General features: G+C 37.4%; 1 protein-coding gene and 2 pseudogenes across 1 annotated transcript; 2 read left to right on the top strand and 1 right to left on the bottom strand.

Moving 5' to 3' along the window:
- LOC124971436 (voltage-dependent anion-selective channel protein 1-like) overlaps window positions 1-9,310 on the bottom strand; it is a 66,606-nt pseudogene extending 57,296 nt beyond the window's left edge.
- Window positions 9,311-9,383: 73 nt separating this feature from the next.
- LOC124972656 (RNA polymerase II subunit A C-terminal domain phosphatase SSU72-like) lies at window positions 9,384-9,968 on the top strand. Its single transcript, XM_047537165.1, has one exon. The coding sequence runs from the start codon at window positions 9,384-9,386 to the stop codon at window positions 9,966-9,968; it is 585 nt and encodes a 194-aa protein (XP_047393121.1).
- Window positions 9,969-16,869: 6,901 nt separating this feature from the next.
- LOC124971435 (G2/mitotic-specific cyclin-B1-like) lies at window positions 16,870-23,577 on the top strand (annotated as a pseudogene).
- Window positions 23,578-23,953: the final 376 nt, after the last annotated feature.

Below are 23,953 nucleotides of genomic sequence, written 5' to 3'. Positions count from 1 at the left end.
ATATAGCACTTATAATGAGCCAGAAAGTATTCTAAACACTTTCACATATTAGCCAATTTAATCTTCAACAATCTTTCAATGTACTCTTATTATCCCTCATTTTTAAAAGCAGATGACTTAACTGAGACACACAGATGTTAAGTAATTTACACCATTTCAGACTATTAACTTCACTTTTCTTACTAAGATGGAATATTATAGAATTTGCTGTTGTTGCTCTTACTGTTGTTATTTTGTGGTACTGGGGACTGAACCCAGGGCCTCACACATGCCATGAAAGGCTCTATACTATTCTGTATCTCCAGCCCTCTTTGAAAATTTTATTTTGAGGTAGGATCTTGCTAAGTTGCTGAGGTTGACCTCAAATTTCCAATTGTCCTGCCTCAGCCTCGTGAGTAGCTACGATTATGGGTATGCACCAACACACTCAGTGAGAGTTATTTTTTAACAACAAAGAGTTGTAGCCCCATGTTAATTAATAATTTTAAGCATCAATCATACATTCTCTAAACACTCAGCCTGAGATTTAATAATCTAGTATGAATGTTTTCCACCTAAAAAGATGCCCATAAAAGCCATATCCAAAGGAAAATAAATTGTAAAGTATGTTAAATTATTCTTAAAACTACTGCTGATTTTCAGTCAGACTATCCAAATCTCTTCTTGGATTTTTAGCTGGCATATCTGCTTCTATATTGAGTGAAATGTCAGGTTTCTCATATTCCCAAAGGAAACCAGGAGAATTTGGCCAAGTGTTTACTAAGTTTCCTTAGAGGCCCATTCTTCCAAATATATGAAAATTTCCTTCATGGACTTTATGAAGAGTTCCAGTTTCAGTGATTTACTCCATGTGCCAGAGCATGTATCAGATGAACCGTTATGTCTGTCTCTTGCACAAACCTGGGTATACCTGAGCCTGGTGAGTGGAATGCTTTACCTAAACTTATTCTGGTCTCCCGGAGATAAGTGCATTTGATTTGATGCCTAGAGCCAAGAGAATTCTAAAGTGTAGGCAACACATGACTTCTTGTTTTACTAAGAAAACCAGCATACCAATAAGACATGCTTGCCACACACACGAGTATGATATCTTCTAATCTTAATGATTATCTTTTAAAATAGCAACGATGATGTTGCTGATGATGGTAATAGCTGACATTTATTGATCTCTTATAACATGCCAGGTCCAGGTTAAATGATTTAGTCTATTTTAATTAAAATTTCACAACAATCCTTATTCTGAAGGGATTTTAAATAACTATGATGACAGTTTTTGATCTCTGGCATGAGCAAAATTTACCCATGAAGCTTACTAAAAATGTAATTTACCAGGCCTCACTCTGGAACATCTGATTCAGTAGGTCTGAGGAGAGGTCCAAATACTTTTTTTCTAGGGTACCAGGGATTAAACCTAGGGGCACTTAATCACTGAGCCACATCCACAACCTGTTTTTATACTTTACTTAGAGACAGAGTCTCACTAAGTTGTTGAAGCTGGCTTTGAACTCATGATCCTCCTACCTCAGCCTGCCAAGCCCCTGGGATTACAGGCACATGCCACCACACTTGGCTCCAAATACCTTTTCTTAATGAAAGTTGGCTAACATGCCTAAAGTCAATCAAATACAGTTATATAAAATTTACTGTGTTTCTATTCAATCCACACAGAAATCAACAAAATAGAGTCACATTTGTTCATCTTATTTTTTAAAAAGTCTAACAATATTGAGCACATCCTCTTAAAAAAAAAAAAGTAGAAGGTAGCCAGGCAAAATGTCACATGCCTTTAATCCCAGCAACTCATGAGGCTGAGGTAGGAGGATCACAAGTTTGAGACTAGTTGAGCAATTTAGCAAGACCCTGCCTCAAAATTGAAAAATATAAAAGGGCTGGGGATGTGACTCAGCGGTTAAGTGCCCTGGGTACTAAACGATAACAACAACAACAACAACAAAGTAGAAGCTATGTGTTGGTTATATGACAAATTTGGGGAAAAGCAAGTGAAATTAACAGGGAGGAGGAAGAAGGGAAGAAGTTTCAAAGAAGGGGAATGTTCTGGTTACCTCTTGTTCCACATAAAACTACTATGAGATTAAATGACTTAAAACATAACAATCATTAATTTTGTTTATGAATCTAAAATTTGAGCAAGGCACAGTGAGGAATTGTCTTTGCTCCATGTGGTACTATCTGCGATGGCTTGACTAAGGCTGGTAAATCTGCTTCCAAGATAGCTATTCACATGGCTATCAAATTGATAACAGATACTGGTTCCTTTCCATGTTGGCCTCTCTATGATGTTATAAAAGTGATCACCACAAAAAACAAGGAGTAGAAACTGCCAATTTCCTAAGGCCTGGGCTCAGAAGTCAGCACAATATCACTTCTGTCACCAGTTAAGCAGTCACAGATTCAAAGGGAAAGGATTTTGCCTTTTGATTGTAGGAATGTCAGAGAACATTGGGGTTGGACTTTAAATTACAACAGGAACACAGAAAGGAAAGACCTGAAATAAGAAAGAAAAAATTTTTACCTGGTTTGCTAAGACCAGTTAAACCAGGGAGAAAGCAAATATATCCCCCTCTTGGATATTCTGGAAATCCATGCCAAGTAGAATCTGCACCCTTTCTAGATACTTGCTACAGATATGGTAAAGATGGGAGGTTTCCCCTACACACGCAAATGGAAAGAACACACTTTCAAATGTTACTCATTTCCAAAATACTTTCCTTCTTGCTGTTTAACAAGTAGCAGAAGTACCTACAGGTCCAGTACTGTGCTAGATAAGGGGATGTGGAGATGAGTAACAGTCTTTGACCTGAAAAATGCACAGGTAGCTGGGCACAGTGGCACACACTTGTAATCCCAGAGGCTTGGGAGGCTGAAGAAGGAAGATTGCAACTTAGGGAGGCCCTAGGTAACTTAGTGAGGCATTAGGTCTCAAAATAAAAAGGGCTGGGGGTGCAGCTCAGTGATTAAACATCCCTGGGTTCAATCCCCAGAACTATGGTGCATATCCATAATCCCAGCTACTTGGGAGCCAGCCTGGGCAAGACCCTGTCTCAAAATAAAAAGGGTTGGGTATATACCTCAGTAGTAGAGTACTTGCCTAGTATGTTTGATCTCAGTGCCCTCCAAAAAGTGCATAGCTAGAGGGAGAAGTGGCAAAGTATATAACCAGAAGAGTTATGCTACACACATACAGTTATCTTGGATATACACAAGTAAGAAAGACTGGTGGGTGTGATCAGCTCAAATCTCACTTTCCTTAGGTCATAGATCCTTTATAGTATTTCATGCATCTTGATCTCTTCACAACTTCCCATATCATAGTACTTTATTAAATATCTGTAGAACTATATAACCAATGTCTCTCCCTAAACCATATCATAGAATTTTCTTTAATACTGGGTCAGCTTTAGTGATTCACTTCTAATGAAAGGCATACAGCATGGGCTGGGGAGATAGCTCAGTCGGTAGAGTGCCTGCTGTGTTAGCACAAGGCCTTGGGTTCAATCCCCAGCACCCAAAAAAAAAAAGGCATACAGCAGAACTAACTGCATATGACCTCAGAGGTTAGACTACCGAAGTTCCTGCCTGCTTGCCCCACTTCCCCACCTCTAAATATATACTTTAAGACCACATTGAGAGGGGTGTATGTGTGTGTGTGTGTGTGCGTGCACACACATGCATGTATGTAGCCCCAGTTGTTTTAGCCTCAGCTGTTGGAGTCTTACCAGCATCAATCAGAAGTATGAGTGAGCAAGCCGTAAATGATTCTAGTTCCCAACCTTCGAACTGCCTTAGATGATGCTGAGCTTTGCAGACATGCCTTCGTCTCTGTATATTATCTGAATTCCTGACCTACAGAATCTGTAAGCATAATACATGGTTGTTTTATGCTATTAAGTTTTGTACAATTTGTTATGCAACCATAGTTATTAGAACAGAGAAACAGCAGGATCCAGACTTAGAGGCACTGTTCATGAATGAGGGGGATTTGTGCTTTTTCCTAGGCTACAGAGAGACATTGAGAGATTTTAGGCAGAAGAGAACAGTCAAGAGTTTTAGAAAATAATTCTGACTATATGCAGTGAAGATCTTATAGAAGAAAACACAGGATGCTGACAAAGGGCAGTATGTAAGGTAAAAATGATGAGAGTCAAGTCCTACTTCACTACTGTGTGGTCGATGCCAAGTCACTTAACCTCGTTAAACCTCAGTTTCCTTATCTGTATATTAGGAATAACAATTTTTCCCTTTCAGTGAAGATTGTGAAGACAACCCAGCTGTGGCTATCATTTTAAGCCTGCTTTTCCATAATGAAGTAAGATGGTTCCCAGGGGAAGTTGGTCTCAAGAGAACATGAAACATGAGTTGAGATAACAGTATATCTTCATCATAAATAATACCATTAAAAACTCTATTTCCCTGATTCTAGGTGGCTTGTTCAAAGTGAATTACTTCAAAATATAGTCAACAATTATATTGCTTTAGGACCAAAGTTCATGATTTTCCACTGAGAATAAGATGTCTTATAAAGACTAAATTGTAATTCAAAAATTTCAAAAGCAACATTTGACTTTTCCACCACTGGTTTTACTCACTTCATAAAGAAGTCATTGATGTATCTTGGAGCAAATGTTACAATCACATCTAAGGACTGTATCAGAACATGAGGAAGCCAGGCACAGTGGTGCACGCCTGTAATCTCAGTGGCTCAGGAGACTGAGGAAGGAGGATCACAAGTTCAAAGTAAGCCTCAGCAACTCAGCAAGGCCCTGAGCAACTTAGCAAGACCCTGTTTCAAAATTTTAAAAAATAAAAAAAAAAGACTGGGGATGTGGCTCAGTGGTTCAAAGTTCCTGGGGGTGGGGTGAGGAAATATTTTCAGAAAGGAATATAACCAAAGAATAGATCAATAATGTATTTGCTAGTATTTCCTAAGACAAAACATTCACCACCCCCCCAATTTTTTCCTTCAATGTACTTAGCATTTGACAAAACATTAATTTTAGTTAGAATTCTCTTCATAATTTTTAGTTCTCTGCTTCATTCCAATATCTAAAATGTACCTGATCAATGCAGCAAATACTTATACTATTCCTACAAAGGCAAAATGTAATTTAAGGTCTTCTAAATTAGTATAAATAAAGAGAAGAACAAAAGAGATACGTATGGAACTTGAGCTAAAACACAAGCTATTCAACGTTGAGCCAGATATACAGTAAAGAAAGATTACAAATGATATTATCACTTTCTCTGTTATGAAACTATCATCACTATTTCATTAGGAAAAATTATGCATTTTTGCATTTATGAAATGAATTACAAATAGAAATGAATCTTTTAGTTAAAAACTTGTTAGTCCAAATGTGTCATTATCCCATTAGATTCCAAATGTTTGAGAAAAACTATACAGATGGTGATGATATAGGCAGTTGGTTAGATTGATCCCCAAAAGTGTAAATGATAAGAAAAAAGGAACAAGAACAGATCCCAGGGAACACCCACATGAAAAAGACAAAGAGGAGTTAGAAGGAGACTGAGGAAGGAGAGGCCAGAGATGTAGAAGGAAATATAGGAGAAAGTATTTTCATGGTACAAGGGAAAGCAAGAGTTTGAAGAAAATTTGCTGATCACAGAAAGGGATCAACATCACATGCTCACAAGTTACACAGGAAAAGAGTTGAGAAGACTCACCCAAAAGAGCATAATTGAATTCAATGAGAACAGTTTCATCAGAGTCATGTGACTGGAAACCCTTTGCTTGGAATAAAGTGTAAAAGGAAATAAGACAAGAGAAACAGGGAACGTGTAATGCCCTTTCTAGATTCTTGGCTAAAAAAATGATAGGATGCTAGCTGTGTGTGTGTGTGTGTGTGTGTGTGTGTGTGTGTGTGTGTGTATGACAGAGAGAGAGAGAGAGAGAGAGAGAGAGAGAGAGAGAGAGAGAGAGAGAGATTCCTAAAATGGAAATAAGTTAATCATGTTTAAATACAGACTGAAATCAGTTCATATAAAGGGAATGTTCTAATTACAACAAAGGCTTGAAGAGGCTGGAAGGGATGTAATCCAGATCTTGATGCAGAGAATAACTACAAATAGAAAGGAAACAGAGTAATAGAATGATTAGAGGGCTGGGGACATGACTCAGTGGTAAAGGGCTTGCCTAGCGAATGTGAGGCCCTGGGTTCAATCCCCAGCAAGACACAAACACACACACACACACACACACACACACACACACACACCAAAAAAAAAAAATGAAAAAAGAAAGAAAGAAGAGTGATTGGAAGTTCTGTTTTTAAAAAATATTTTCTAGTTGTCAATGGATCTTTATTTTACTTAGTTATATGTGGTGCTGAGAACCAAACCCAGTGCCTCACACATACTAAGCAAATGCTCTACCACTGAACTACAACCCCAGTCCAGCAGTTCTGTTTTTAAAAGATGCGGTCAATTAAATATTGGCCATGAGTTGATAATTATTGAAGCTGGATCACATATATATGAGGGTTCATTAAACAATCCTCTCTATAATTTTGTGTATGTTTTACATTTTCCATTATAAAGTATTTGAAAAAATATTGACAAAAATATTGGGTAAAAATTGCTATATAACTCAGGATGGCTGTGCAGTAGGAGGAAAAGGTATTTGTTGAGAGTGAAGGTTGCAGGTTGAAGGCTTAGCAAGAATGGTCAAAGTTTGAAACTGAAGCTAGGGAGAACGAGTTGATGATCCAGTTAAGGTTGGTATTTCTAGTAGCAAATATTTGTGTTTGTTATAAGATTATCTTTAGACGCTCTCTGAAATGGAAGTGCAGGAGCTCTTGGGGAGTTCCATAATTGATTTTTGATGGGGTGGTTTCAACTAAACATTAAGGGAAGCATCAATAAGAAAGATTTAGTGTGATGGAGAATATTGCTTTCCCCTTCATGCAAACCCTATTGTAATTTTTTTAAGTAAGAAAATACTTTAGTACAGCTGTCAAGAGCTTGCAGTTAGATTCTGCAGAGAAAAAGAGAGAAACTAACTTAGGAGGTAAGATAATTTTTCTTTTAAAAAATCCTTTCCAAGTTGGGCACTGTGGCATATACCTGTAATCCCAACAACTCAGGAGGCTGAAGCAGGTGGATGGTAAGTTTGAGGCCAGTCAGCATCTTAGCAAGACCCTGTCTCAAAATAAAAAATAAAAAGGACTGGGGATGTAGCTCAGTGGTAGAGTACCCCTGGGTTTAATCCCAGTACAAAAAAAAAAAAAAGAAAAAAAGAAATACTTAGGACAATTTTAAATAGATAAAATTATATATGTGCAATATAAATAGCTCAGTAATAAAGTATTCCTGTGTTCAATACCCAGGATGGTGTGCACGTGCACACACACACACACAGACACAAACACACAAATCCTCTCAAATACTGTTGTATAATGCTTATCATAAATATTTACAAGGAATTGAAAGATAGTAAAATAAAATAATTTAAATGCACTTTCAGAAATACTTTTAGATTTTAAACCAAATGTGCTTTAAAGTGTAGCAAATTATTTATACCAAACAACTACTATCTATCTAGAGGCAAAACCATTTTGGATATTGGCCTTCAAATTTAGTAACCTTTCTGCTATCTTCACTGATGGCCTTCTTTCAATTCCAGACTTGCAAGTCTAACTGTAACTCAAATTTAAATATACTTTTAATGAACACTAATTGCTCCACATCTTTCACATTTCACCAGTATCCTCATAGTCTAGGAATCCCTTGAAGCAGAATGACTTATAATCCATTAGGGTTAAGTGATCATCAACAAAAATCTCAATTTTCTATAAACTCACTACACAAATGTGTTTATATTCTGCAAATAGATTCCAGAATTTAAACATTGTAAGGTATCATAAAATAAGAGTTGGGAAAATAAAGCCTGTACTATGAATAAGAAGGGGGTTAGTGGAAATCATGCTTACTTACAGGCAAATTGATTTGTATATATTTTTAAATATTGATTTAATTTTATCCTTTAAATATTAGAGCTGTCAATGGTTTCTAGTTTGCACTGTAGATTTTTAGAGAGAGACATCTTTGAAACTCTTTATGAATGCAAACCAGATCATGGAAGGATATGTCATTGTCCATGAAGGTAACCACAGACTAGGTAAGTCATTACTAACCTTTCCATTGAAAACAACTGTAAGCTGGACAAAATATAAATACTATCTCCATAAAGGCATCAGAAAACTTTTAAAAGAATGAAAAATTAGACAGCATGTAGTGAGGGCACAGGTGACAGAAAATAAGACCATTACTTGGACCTTGTTTTCTCTGGGAACGTTTTCATAGTTCAGAGGAGACTAAGTAATTCAGATGCTGAATTGAATTTTTAACAATGTCACATAGCTTTGTAGACAGATATCGAAGTCTTGGGATTGTCAAAGGGGAACAGGGCAAGGGTAAAGACTACAGAGTCAGAGCTGGGATTCTGAAATCATGAACCATTTAAGAACAGACCTGCAAATGTCCATCATTAATAATGGACCAGCTCCACTTCTGTATTTAAGTGATCCCTCATTGCTAGTGCCAACAAGCACTTGATGGAATTAAATATAAACCCTCTATGGACAAGGATAATATTAAGACCTCGAAATACTTCTTACAACACTTGTGAAAATGTAAAGTCCAACATGCAATAAGAAATGGCCAAACATCAAAGTGATAAGATGTATGATTAAAAATCGTAACAGCAGACTGTGGAAATATACCCCAAAAGACACAGATATTGCAGTTAACAGATAACAACTCTAAAATAATTGTATCTGCCACAAACAAGATGAAAGTCATGATTAAGACTTGAAATTCTAGAACTCAGAAATAACTTATGAATAGGTTTAATAGCAGACTGGACATGGAAATTTAGAGAACCAGAAGAGAGGTCGGAGAATACACAGAGTGAAACTTGGAGAGAATATAAAGGTAGAAGCACTGAAGGGAGAATAAATGACGTCCAAGGGTTCAATGATAAGTCCTCCTGTAAGGTTGTAACATGAGACACTTGAGCGGGATGTGGGGTAAGAGGCACAGAACCAACCTTGCAGTGTATTGGGAAAGCAGGACCTCAGCTACAGAAGCCGCAGGAAGGCACGGTGTTGGCAGGCTCACGGCTGCTCTCATCTGCAGGCAGGGAAACGCGCATGCCCAAGGGGCGGGGCCTCCCCTGTGACGTGACCCTTACGTCGGGGTTACGTATGACCTGTCGTGCTGTGCCGCCATTGCTCCTTCTACCGTGCCTGACTTCTGGCCGCGCGGTAACCATTTCGCACGTTCTCGCTGAGGCGCCACATTGAACGAAAGTTCTAGAACAAGAGTGTGGCAAATCTTGTGGTATCATGCCATCTTTGCCGCTGCAGGTGGCCGTGGTCTGCTCCAGCAACCAGAATCGGAGCATGGAGGCACACCACATCCTCAGCAAACGAGGTTTCAATGTTCGTTCCTTTGGAACAGGATCTCACGTGAAGCTTCCAGGACCGGCACCCAACAAGCCAAATATTTATGATTTCAGAACCACATATGATCAGATGTACAATGATCTTATTAAGAAAGACAAGGATTTCTATACGAAGAATGGCATTTTGCATATGTTGGATAGAAATAAAAGAATCAAGCCTGGTCCAGAAAGATTCCAGAATTGTAAAGAACCATTCGATCTGATCCTCACTTGTGAAGAACGAGTCTATGACCAGGTGGTGGAAGAGCTGAATTCCAGAGAGCAGGAGACCTGCCAACCAGTGCATGTGGTCAATGTGGATATCCAAGACAACTATGAAGAGGCCACCCTCGGGGCATTCCTCATATGTGAGCTCTGCCAGTGTATCCAGCACACCGATGACATGGATGACGAAATTGATGAACTACTGCAGGAATTCGAGGAGAAAAGCGGCAAGGCCTTCCTGCACACTGTCTGCTTCTACTGAAGAAGACCGCCTCCTGCCCTCTGAAGCCATCAGGAGCTTCCTTTTGTTAGTACTTTTGCCTTCCTGATACTTTTAGGCATTCTGACATTGGACAGAGTATCACCCCAATCAACTGTGCACATGAAATAAGATATATGAATATGAAGCTTAAAATATCTTCTATCCCACATACAGATGAGTGGGATATCAATTATAAATGTGTTCCTTCAAAAAAGAAAAACCGTTTACGGTTAATTTCCTCCAACATAAGTATGTCTTTGCCTGTGCCTGTCTTTCCCTTTCCTAGTGTCCTGACCAGACTCTACAAACACCTGGGAAAAAAGGAGGAAGCTGTATCTTATTAGGAAAAAAACTTGGAATTGTCCAATAAATAAATATTGCTAGACGTCAAAAAGCTCTTGATTACATTTAATTTGAGCCTCAGAAGGAGGAAAGAGAAATCATATAGGAGTAATATTTGGAGTGGCTAAGAATTTTACAAAATTAATAAAATAGTTTTAAAGGGTTTATGAGCCCTTAGGAAGAAGAAAGGTGAGGTTTGGAGTCAGTGTCAAGACTTTCTCAGTCTATTCACTGAATTTTGGCATGTAGATATATTAGAACATTGATGGTATAAGATTCAGATGGGAATCCTAAAAGCCCAAATAGGAATGAGGGGCCATTTTCTTGAACAAACTAAGAGCAGGAAAGGGCAATACATGAGTACTTACAGAAAGTCAGGAGTCCAATCTGGGAGAACTGAGCTTAATATTTGTTATGTTCTGCATCTTAAATTTCCTTCAGAGGCCATGTAAAGTCTTTGTCAGCAGCCTGTGGCCCTACTGGAGGTGGTCAAACCTTTAAGAGGTGGGGCCTGCTGGAAGGACGTTAGGTCACTAGGGACATGCCCTTACAAGAGTTATTGGGATCAGAAATTGCATCCCCATAGACTTCATGCTGCCATGAGGTGAGCAATTTTGCTCTGTTATGTATTCTCCACCATGATATTTGGCCTCACCCCAGTTCCAAAAACAATGGAGCCAAGTGACCATAGACTGAAAACCAAATTAAGTCTTTCCTCCTTTTAAGTTGATTATCCCAGGTATTTTGTCACAGCAATGGAAAGCTAATGCAATTATCAAGTCCAAACAAATAGAAGAGAGAAAGCAGAAGGAAAACATCCTACAGGTTGAGACCTAGGCAGAACTTAAATGAAATACAAAACCAGAGTTAAGCAAGGCTTAACCATCCACAACATGTAAACAGAATCTGAGTATCTGTGGAAATGGCTTAATTTGATTTAAAGGCATAGTACTAGGGTGGATGGTGAAAGACTTCAAAAGGGTGAATAACTAGATACTAAATGTGTTTTACAAAGATAATTCTCAAAAAAAAAAAAGATAATTCTCTAGTCAATGTAAAAGGTGAACTAGAGAACCTGTCATGGTTATGATCTCAGGACAGGAGATTAGACAGTCTTGAGCACAAACCCTAAATCCATTTCAATAAGCACTGTCCCCTAGGACATATTGTATGATCTCTCTGGGCTTCAGTTTTCCCATCTGTAAATTGGGCATCTTCACAGAATTCTTTTGAAATGAGTGTGATGATGCATGTGAAGTGGTTGGCCAAGTGCCTGTCATGCAGTGAGCATGCAGTAAGCATACTGCGAGCACTGATGGGACTCTTCTGAGGAGAAGCCAGAGGCAGCAAGATTGACCAGAACTGTACTGAGATGATCTAAGGAAACATAGGGACGTCCATGCATGGGCTTGTCAATAGCTGTAAGAATGAGGAGGGGGATATGTAGCAGGGCTTGAGGCCAGAGATTGAGTGTATATGAGGGAGTTTGTCAGGGTCGGGGAGGATAAGAGCAGTGAAATAACACAGAGAAGAAACAAAAGAATCCCCTCCAACTCTTCCTAGGCACATACTCCATGTCCAGTTGGGTGCAGCTGAATGAGCTCTGTGCCGAGGGACAGACCTGATGAAACAAATATCTGCATGTGCAGAGGTTCATTTGGTTTTCAGAACGGAAGTGGCCCACTGTATTCCACGTTTTTTTTTTTTTTTTTTGGTACCAGGGATTGAACCCAGAGGCACTTTATCACTGAGCTACTTCTCCAACCCTTTTTGTTTCTTTTTATTTTTTATTTTGAAACAGGATCTCACTGAGTTACTCAGAGCCTCACTAAGTTTCTGAGGCTGCTTTGAATTTGTGATTCTCCTGCCTCGGTCTCCTGAGCTGGTGGGATTATAGGCATGTGCCACCACTCCTAGCTGTACTCCAATATTCTGCAAAAATGTAGAGCCCAGTATGAACTTTGACCAGAGGCAAACAACTTTTTTAATGATCATGGTCAGTCATACCATGACCCTCAACAATTTGCACAAAGGTCAGCAGGCTATTAATTTCTCATAGAACTGAAGAAACAATTAAAAAATATTAATGGAAAACTTATTTGTTTAGTTAATCTACTCCCCCTTTCCACATGGCCACTTCTTCAACCAAACCTAATACTTAAGAGTAACAGCTCATAACAGATGCTGCTTATGTTCTCAGTCCAAGCAATCTGTCTTGCAAAAGAGGTTAAGAATAGATCGCAACTCCCTCTGAAGTCTCTGTTTTATACTCTTGCTGTTTTCATTTAGACAGAAGGAGTCAGTTTATCAAAGGATTTTCTGAGGCTCCAGTTTCTCTGACAAGGAGAAGTGTGAAGGCCAAATGGCCCCACTAGGGAAGATTTCAATCAGTGGACATCACCAGTAGATGGTTTGCCTTGGCTATTTTTGGTTACTGTAGTTCCAACACTGAAAGAACCAGGCAGAGGGCAGGAAGGGATGACAGATGAAGGGATGGGAAAGAGGAATGGAGAAGCAAAACCTTCTAATGTGCTAGAGAACATTAGAAGTCTCATAACAAAAATCCTGTTTCTCTCAGTTTAGCCTCTCCCCTGTCAGTTTGCCCATCAGCTGGCCCTAAGAAAAACCTTTTAATAGACAAAATGATTTGTGGTCCCCTCATCTGCTTGCATCCCCTAAAACATTACCCCCTTCTCCAACATTGAACCCCAGTTGTGTTCATGCTGTTCTTCTCCCTTGCCACCAGACTGAATGCAACCCTATTCTATGATTTAGATTTTTCTTTCCCTTACTCAGCTTTCCCCCACAGAACCTGATCTAATATGCATGTTCACTCTACAAGGCCTAGAAAGAGGCTACCCACATTGGCATGTTCAGAAAAATATGGACCTCATAAGAGTCACTTTCCAGTAATGGTATTTGACTCTGCCAGGAAGATTGGCACCTTGAAGGAACTGCAACAATTTGAACAGACACAGTTCTCTGACCCTTTTTTTCACCTCAAATATGGCTAAATTCAGTGCTAATTCAGACTGCTTTCGATTTTTGTTTCTAGGTATAGACAACTACCTGGTGGCTTATTTAGGAGAGGAACTCTACCCATCTGGCTCATCATCATGCCTACCTACACACAGTCCCCCCTACAACTCCTGTGTGACACATAGAGTTCCATAATTGTTCCCCAGACATAATGAGATAGAGCACATGATTGTTGCTTTTCTCATACTGAATCCAGAGATGGTAAGAAACACTTTTCCATTCTAACAGCAGTCCTTGAAATACCAGTTTTAATATTTTCTGAGGATTGTGTAAACATTCAATAATTAATTCTCATACTGTCTTATAGAACTAGTATCGTTATGAAAGTTTTATGGATAAAGAAACCATGTTGAAATTCTGGTTTAAGATGGAGGGAGGAGAAAAATTTAGATTTAAACATCAGATGGAAATTGCTGAAAGCTAGATTTAGGCCAGCCTATGCTTAAAGACATCAATCAATGAAAGTGATGGTGAAGATTCTGAGATGGCTATTTTCTAATTGGAAGTCCTCAACTAAGTACTTAACACATTTGTCTTTCTCCTAACAAGATATAATTTTATAAGAGGGAAAATAGTTGACTTTTTAATAGCCTATCATATTCTACCCTCGAGTGTTTCCCTCATCCCAATCAAAGATATTATCATCTTCCCAGTGAGTCAAGGTCATTATGGTTTTCTTCCTCCTCTCATCCACACCAAGGAATCAGCAAGTACAATCACATGGACCTCCTAGATCCAATTTAGTTCATTACAACTACCACTGTAGCACTAGCCCTTGCCTGGAAGAGTGAAAGAACCTCTTAAATATTCTTCCTGCAGTCATTCTTATTTCCCCTGATTAGTACAACTTTTATGCTCTTTATAAACACAAAGCAGTTCATGTCATATCTCTGCCTCTCACTGTATTTCAAATGAAGCTGAAACTCTCTTCCAAGTCCTGTAAGCCCTAACATTTTCAGTTGCTTTTTGACCTTAAATCCTTTCACTCTTTCTCTTAATTTTACGCTCCTGCATTGCACTGCAGTCATCTTATTATTCTTTAAACATGATGAAATTTTTTCTATCTTAGAGTCTTTGTACTCACTTTTTACTGACCATTGTATTAGTGTTGCTAATATTATTATTAATAGAACAGGTATTCATTGAGCCAGCTAATTTCTATAGAATGCAGGCAGAAAACAACTTTTTTCTTATTACTACTGTTCTTTTGTCAAAAGACTTCTTCTGCAGGCCTGAATGAACACTGGACTGATCCCATCATTGATGGCTTTCAGATATGAAAAGGTCCAGAAAAATCTAAAGTTGTGGTTCTCAACAGGTAAGACACCACTCATCGCAAGGGAGGTGGATATTTGGAAATTCTTGGGACATTTTTTGATTGCTGCAATGACTGGGAGTGACATTCAATGACATTGGCTAGACAAGGGCCACAGAGTCCAGGTCAGTGAGTGAACAGTTGTTCCAGGTACTAAATGATTTTTAATGCCTTTTTGGACATTTATGTATGCATTAAAACATATAAATACAAATTATTTTTTGTCTTGTTTTACTACACACTAAATTTTCCAAAATTGAGAACACTGGATATATCAAAGGATAACTGCACACTGTTTATGCTCAGAACTTTGCCAAGAATTGTTCACCATTTCAGAAAACCATTTCACTAACAGACACAATATTTGTATCATATAAGTAACCAATATGACTATCAAACTACTCATTAGTAGGTGTTGTTGTCATGGTAGTTCTGTGTATACATAGGAATACACTCAATCCTTATTTCAAATGGTTAAATAGAAAGAAATGACACTGATTATATTCATTTGAGTACTGTTCATTATAAGTAGCTGCAAGCATTTGATTAATTATGTCATCTAGTGTGATCATGCCAAAGCATTTATATATGGTTATTATTTTATTATAAATTGATTTTACTTCTCTTCAATATTGCAGTTAAAGCATTGCATTTTTTATTTTTGAAATTTTGTGTGTAGGTAGGTGGTCTTATCTATAAATTCTATTTCACAATTTTAAAAAAGGAATGTTATAAAATATTTATTACAAGGAGTATGGTATGATTGAGGACTACATCAGATTTTCAGGAACTCTTACTACACTGGATCCCCTCAATGGAAAAACAGCTCGCTTCCACAGCAGACTTTCTTTTTGCTTTGTTCTCAGGGAAGTCTGCAAGTCCAATTTCAGTCCAGTTCCTGCAGCCCCCAAATTTCAGAGGGCACTGCTGTCCATATGGCTTCTTTAAACCACTGTCTTTCTAAAGAATTATTTCCCATCAATTCAACAATTTCTCCTTATCAATCATGTATGCCTTGTATATGTAATGAGCATAGAGAAAACCAGTTTTTGAAACCTCTTCTGCACCACACTCTCCATAGATTTTCTGGCACCTAGTTTTAGAATTTGATACAGTTTAGGGATCACTGTCACAGCACTGAGACAGGCAGGACACACAACTTTAACATTCAAGAGGATGAGGATTGCTCTACAAATGAGTATGAGTATTGGGTGAGAATGTCATTCTTTAACTGCTAAATATGTTGTTGCTCAAATGTTATTACTAATGACATACCTAGCATATCTGATACCCAGAGTGTAAAATTTCTTGACATCTTACTCCTCTATATTACAGAATTATTCTTAGTAAAAATAAAGTAGTAATAATCATTAGCATATTGATTCATGAATGTTTCAAATACTAATTTAAAAGAATAAAATTCAATTAAAATATTCAAATTAATTTCATGTTTGAACTTAAATTTGTACTTATCAATGAAAGTATTACACTGTTGTAGTTTTCACTATTTTATTTATTCATATTTTATGGTGCTGAGAATTGAACCCAGAAATTCACATATGCTAGGCAAATGCTGTACACCCTCAGTCCTATTTCACTATTATAGGTCTGGATTTGTGATACTCACACCACAATCATGTGTGATTTAATTGCATATAACTACATACACACACAGAGAGAGAAGAAGAAGGAGTGAATGTAAAAATGGTCAGATAGGACGGATCTACACCCTCAGTCGTATTTCACTATTTTAAACACAAATAAAGACTCTAAGTTGTACATAGAATGGCACAATTGAAGTAACTAAGTTGTTTTTTGCCTTTACAATCACTCTGTCTTTATAGTGATGTTTATTTTGAATATACTACATATGTGCAACAATATGTAGTAACACAGGGATTGGAAACACAAACTACAGCCCAAAGGAGCTCAAGCAATGCTGTACCATTATATACATGCTCCCAAAATGAATGTGGGCATCTGCATACTTATGCCAAGGGTGAACTATTTAATTCAGAGTTCTCCAAATTAATTTGCATGCAGAATAAAAAGGTTATTAAAGGATAAGCAATTACAGTGAAACTTTTTTAAATGTTTTTAACAAGGGAATTAATACACAAACTGGTATGCCCATATAATGGACTACCACTACTTGGCAACATGAAGGAATAAGCTATTCCATGATTCATGGGACTGAAGAGTATCATGGTAAGTGAAATGAGCCAGTCCCCAAAAAACAAAGGTTACATGTTCTCCCAGGTATGTGGATGCTAACCCATAACAAGGGAGGGTAGAGAGGAGAAGTATAGTAGTATGCTGGATTAGACAAAGAGGAATGAAGGTAAGGGAGGAGGATGGGAATTAGAAAGACAGTAGAATGAATGGGACATAACTTTCCTATGCTCATATATGAATACATGACCAGTGTAACTCCACATCATGTACAACCACAAGAATGGGATCAAAATTGTAATGGGTTGCACCCCATGTATGTATAATAGGTGAAAATACACTCTACTGTCATGTATATCTAAAAACAACAACAATAACAAAATATTCCATTATGCAACTTGATCTATGATGTAACTTATAGGGATCTCAAGAGCACTGAGCTGGATGAAAAAATCTAATATCAAAATATTATATACTGGGTGGGTGGAGGTAGGAGGATCACAAATTCAAGCCCAGACTAAGCAACTTAACAAGACCCTATTTCAAAATAAAATTAAAAAGGGCTAGGGATGTAATTCAGTGGTAGAACACTTGCCCATCATGTGTGAGGCCCTGGGTTCCATCCTCAGCATTGCAAAAATACACATACACACATATGTATATATGTACATAATATATATATATATATATACACACCCAAACACATATATATAATGTATGTGTGTATATATGTATATATATATATATATATATATATATATATATATATATCAGGGGGATAGCAAATTCAAGACCAACCTCAGCAATTTAGTGAGGCTGTAATCAACTTAGTGAGTGATGTCAAAATAAAAAAATTGAAAGGACTATGGATGTAGCTCAGAGGTAACACACCCCCTGTGTTAAATCCCCAGTTCCAAAAAAAAAGTCTACACGCACGCACATGTACACACACACACACACACACACACACACACTTATACAATGGTTCTACTTGTATAACATTATTGAAATGACAAAATTACAGAGATGGAGAACAGAGAAGTGGTTGCCAGGGTTTAGAAGTGAAGAGTGGATATGACTACAAAGGTGTAGCACAAGGGAGATCTTTGCGGTAACAGAACAGTGCTGTATCCTGATTGTGTTGCAATTACCACAAATTCACATTTATGATAAAATTGCATGGCACTACGTGCACACACACACACACACACACAAAGAGAGAAAAATGAGTGGATGTAAAAATGGTGAAATTCAAGTAGGACCTGTAATTTAATTAATAGAATTATGCCAATGTTTACATTCTGCTGTTGATATTGAACTATGATTATGAAGATGTTGCCATTGAGGAAAGCTAGGTAAAAGGTACAGAGAACTCGCTGAACTATTTTTGAAAATTCTTGTGAATCTATAATTATTTTAGAATATAAAATTATAAATATGCTAACGTGATTCTTACGTATTTATTATTAAAACTCATCAAGAGGAGTGGTATCAGCAACACGGCAGACCAGGAAAGTCCAGCCCATCCTCCATCTCCCAATGGAAAAAGTAAGTAAACAATTAACAGTTACAAACTGTTATAAAAGTTGTTAACAACTTTATAGGAGCTCTGGAAAGATTAAGACAGGTCACAAATAAATATTAATGCAGTGAACTCAAAGCTCTATACTTCCCCTAACATCACTGTTTGGCATGTTTCTGTTTCCATTATTAGCATTTACAACCTGTAATCTTTCTTGTGAATTGCATTAGCAAATAGAACTATGTCAAAAACAAAATGAACAATAGCTTCCCATCTCTCTCAGTGTAAACGCATACAAGCCCCTATGCCATCTGTATCCCTTTCTGCACACAGATACTGCATACATACACACACCTGCTACATCTCTTTGACTTCAGTTCCCTCCCTCTGTCACTTCTCCTCTTAATAATCACCTAATTTCTGTTTCTTGAACATACCAGGCATAATATTGCATCAGGGCCTTTGTATTGGCTATTTCCTCTGTCCATAACACTCTTCTACATATCAAAATAGATCTCTCCTTCAAATTTTTGTTGTAAAGTTTGTGTTGCTTTCTGAAATGAGGACATCTGCTTAAAGTTAAAATTTTCCTCCACCATTCCACATACATATTCTTAATCTCTTCCCTACTTAATTTATCTCCAGAGTGTGTATCTATCAATAAACTATTTAGCTCCTCTCACTAAAAGGTAAGCTACATGAGAGGAGGAATTTTTGTGTTTTGTTTGCTATTATAGCCCCAGCATAAAAAACAGCACAAAACAAAATAAGGCACTCTTATTGTGAGTGTGTTGAATGAATGAATACACAGGAAATGAAAAGGAAAAAGAAAACTTCAGAGAATATTCTAGTTTCAAGAAGATAAAGCCAAATAGTGGCCAACCTGCCAGATTTTTTTATTGCTCTCATTATTCTTGCTTCCTTTGATGGAGTAGATAGAGAAAAAATAAACAATACATTGGTTAAAGCACTTAGAAAAATTTTGAAATGATTTTATATACAACATCATTCAACTAAATTGTTGGACTGCATTTCTGGAGAAGAGTTCTGCTGGTATCTTGTGACAATATTATGTTTGTATTTTATTTTTTATTTAAGTTAAATTCTACAGAAAACAACCCATCTAATTATCAGATAAATCTTCAAGTTATTTTAAGAAGTCTGGGTTCCTTACTGCTCTCTGTTTAGGCCTGCCTCTATGCCTTTACTCATGCTGTTACCCTTAGTAGAAAGGTTTTCCCTATTTATTTATCTAAATGTCATTAATTCTTCAAGGCCCAGTGTTGGTGATAGAGCAGGGAAGCAACATACTAGTATGTATGAATTAATGAATTCTTCTATTCCTCAATTACAAAATTCACCTGTATAAACCTGCTTTTTGCAATGTGAAGAGGACTTACAAGTGTAGTAGTAATTGGGAAGGAAGTGCTTTGTCAGTTCTGTTTTCCTGTGACCCAGTGGTTATACCATGGACCATTCCTAGTGTATGTTTGGTCTTCCATTGGTACGTGATACTTGAAAAAATGAGTGACTCTGAGTCTCTGTGTAGTCAGAATTGAGCTTAATTATGCCTCGAACGACTAAGGAATTAGCCCACCTCTGAGTTTATATACTGAGTTAGAGAACCTGTAACATTTCATGATAGGTCATGTTTTTATTTTTCCACATACCTCAACAAGCAGCCTCCTAACTGTCTCCAACACTACCCCACAGTATGTATATAATATTGTGCTGCAATAGGCTTGCTTTATGCAGACCTCCTTTATGTATAATCCATGGCAATACTGTCTACTTCATAATTTATTGTATAGAGAATTATAGCTATAAATGTTAATTTGGCATATGATGACTTGATGACTCACTTCGTAGGGGGACCTTGTATCTCTGAAGTGTTTAAATCATCATAATTAGAACATTTCCTCCTTTTTGCCATGAAGTAAAACACCTATTTACAGAATAAACTAGAGTAAAAATTCTAGACTCCAAAAACCAACATAATGAAGACAGTATCTGACTCTGAAATCTGAAGATAAAGGACTCAGGAATTGTCCTCAGAGCCTCTATTTTCATGTGAAATCTAGACGTTCTCAATAGAATTCATGTCACTATTGTGCACAGAGAGAATCATGTTGTGAAGGTGCTGAAAGTACAGAAGATACAAATGTAGTACATCCTGCACATTTTGTCTTTCACAGGTTCCAGCTATGACATGTGGTCAAGTTCTCCATGTAAGAAGGCATATTTCTCTCCAGGATTTGCATTTATTTTTCATGTGAATATTTGAATGTTGTCAGCATCCCATCCACATGCCACTAATCTGATCAATTTTAGGCCAACTCTTTTCCTTTACTGTTTATTGGGAATGCAAAGTATGCTCAAATACCAAATAATGCAAGTTGTTTTTAACACACACACACTCTCTTTCTCTTTTTTTCTCTCTCACAAAAAATTTATATAAGATTTTGAAATAGAACTCATATTCCATTTCAGATCTGTTCATGATTATGCCATTATGTAAACACACTGAAAATTGATGGATATTTTGTGTTAATTGTCTCAATTTTCAATTCCATCACAATTAGTTTCTTTACTAGAACAATTGCAGGTAAATTTTTCATTAAAGTTTTCACCATTTTCTTTAGGAAAAGTGTATATGACTTGGAAGTAACCTAAAACTCTGATCAAGAATAAAATCATCAGGTTTCAGGTTAACTTTTTTTTTTTTTTTTGCAGTGCTGGGGATTGAACCCAGGGCCTTGAGCTTAAAAGGCAAACACTCTACCAACTGAGCTATATCCCCAACCCCTCAGGTTAACTTTTAACAGCAATAAAGAAATTCATATTAAGTTTATACTTTATTCTAAATTTGTAGCATCATCAAAGAAAAGTGAAATAGAATTCAATTCATTGCTATGTTCATCTCAAATTTTACCTGGAACAGCTTATGTGCTGCAATCTCAGCATCATATAGAATTTATATTTTTCTAGAAACAAATTTAATCTTTTTTTTACATCTATATAGTTTTCCATCTTTAAAACATTGTGTATAAGTACAATTATTTGTATCTATTATTCTGAATATGTTTGTTAAAGTTGATTTTTAATTGTTTCTTTTTCAGTGAAAATTTCTAAAATAATAATAATATGGTTTATCCAAATTGGCTTCAAAAATAAAGATATTCAGGCTGAGGATATAGCTCAGTTGTTAGAGTGCCTGCCTCGCAAGCACAAGGCCCTGGGTTCAATCCCCAGCACCGCAAAAAAAAAATGAAAATAAATAAATAAATAAAATAAAGATTTTCTTTGACAAAGACATTCTGGCTTACAGCTAGGATACCAAAACAAGCAAATAAAAACTATAAATAAAGGGTGCTCCTGCTTCTTCCCTCTGAACCTCTACCTGGTGAAGAGAGAGCCATAGTTCTCTGAGTTAACAGCTGTGGACTGTGAACAAATGCAACCTTCTTCACTGTGTGCCTTCTGGCTTTGTCATCAAGAGAGGGCCAAGCTGAGCCCCTGGCCTAGTGGGGGAGTTTGAGGGATGTAGGAACAGAGAAAGAACACAAAAAATAGTGCTGGATATTAGGCCAAAATCAGTATGGCAGGTTCAAAGTAGTCGCCTATGACCACTGACTGCAGCAGCCTCCAAGCCTGGGATGAGGTCAAGAACAGCTCTTGGAGACACTGGTGACAAAGTTGGTGAACAGCTACAGGCCAAAGTGCCTCTGAAAAAGGGAGCAAAAATGTTAGCTACTGGAAAAATTATCGCTAAAAATTACCCAGACTTCTGGAAAAGGCACCTGTGTGTGTGCCACAGCCAGAGCTAGAGCCAGCAGCAGAATCTGAATCTGAGCCTAAGAAAGAAAAACTTTCCCCTGAACCTATTTTGATTGATATTCCCTCTTCGAGCCCAATGGAACATCTGGTTGTGTCTCTGCAGAAGAATATCTGAATAGGGCTTTCTCTGATAAATTCTTTTTTTTAAAAAAAAAAATGTATGTTTAATTGTAGATGGACACAATATCTCTATTTTATTTATTTTTTATATGTGGTGCTGAGGATTGAACCCAGTGTCTCACACATGCTAGGCAAGCACTTTACCACTGAGCTACAACCCCAGCCCATTTCTGATGTAATTCTTGCAGTGATTGACGTGGATGCAGAATATGGAGCCAAAGCCAGGGGTGGTGGTGCATGCCTGTAATCCCAGGGGCTCAGGAGGATGAGGCAGGAGGATTGCAAGTTCAAAGCCAGCCTCAGCAACTTAGCAAGGTCCTAAGCAACTTAATGAGACCCTATCTGTAAATAAATATAAAATGGGCTGGGGATGTAGATCGGTTAAGTGTTCCTGGGACCAATCCCTGGTACAAAATAAAATGAAATGAAATAAAATAAAGATGGAGCTGTACCAAACCTTCGCAGTAGATATATGAAAGAGACTTATGTTTATCTGAGACAACTTAAGGAGGAGAAATCAGTGAGACCAGAATACCTACTGGGTGGGGAAGTTCCTGGTACCATGAGCGCCATCCTAAACGACTAACTAATACAGGTTCAAATGGCATTCAGGTTGCTGCAGGAGACTGGGTAAATAACTATTTCTATTGATTGGTTCATGAAGAATAACTATATGCTCAGGAAGATACTCAGCTGGTTGGTGTCACTGCCATGTTTAACACAAATAAACAGGAAGAAATGTACCTTCCAGAAATTGATGACTTTGCTTTTGTGAAAAACACCACTTAAACTAAGCACCAAATCATTGAGATGGAAATAAAGATTCAAGAGTCTTAAACTTTGCTCTGGGTCACCCTCTACCCCTGCATTTCCTTCACTTCCTTTGTAGAGTATTAAAGATTGGAGAGATTGATGTTGAGCACTGTATTTTGGCCAAATACCTGATGGAACTATGTTGGACTAAGATATGGTGCATGTTCCTCCTCAAATTACAGCAGGAAAGTTTTGCTTAGCACTGAAAATTCTTGATAATGATAAATGAATACCAACTCTACAGCATCACCTGTCATACAATGAGGAGTCCCTTCTTCCTGTTTTATAGCACCTAGCAAAAAATATGGTCACGGTGAATCATGGGTTTACAAAGCACATAATTATGAAGAACCGAGTATGCTGCATCGAAGTATGCAAAGATCAGCACTCTAGCACAGCTGAATTCTGCACTAGTTCATGATTTAGTCAAGGTTGTAGTAAAGGTATAACTTGTAAACTTGAGTTGGATTACTATATCTGCAAATAAAATTAGCACCATGTGCCACCTGTACATATTATACTACATTTAAATATTTTATTTATTTATTTATTAATGGTATTGGGGATTGAACCCAGGGATGCTTCACCACTGAGCCACATCCTCAATATTTTTTTTTTGAGACTGGGTCTTGTTGAGTTGCTTAGGGCCTCATGAAGTTGCTGAGGCTGATCCTGAACTTGTGATCCTCCTGCCTCAGACTCCTGAGTCACTGGGATTACAGGTATGCACCACTGTGCCCAGAAAGTTTATGTACTTTTTAATAAAAGTTGTGCTCCTTTTTATTTTTCATAGCTTAACTCATTTTAATGTGGTTACTCCTATTT

This window comes from Sciurus carolinensis, chromosome X, assembly GCF_902686445.1.
Source record: "Sciurus carolinensis chromosome X, mSciCar1.2, whole genome shotgun sequence".
NCBI lineage: Eukaryota > Metazoa > Chordata > Mammalia > Rodentia > Sciuridae > Sciurus > Sciurus carolinensis.
The sequence above is the reverse complement of the archived record's forward strand: the minus strand, read 5'-3'. Positions and strand labels throughout refer to the sequence as shown.

Bases quoted from the DNA above. Each gene is read 5' to 3' on its own strand.
- LOC124972656 (XM_047537165.1), top strand. From the start codon at position 9,384: ATGCCATCTTTGCCGCTGCAGGTGGCCGTGGTCTGCTCCAGCAACCAG.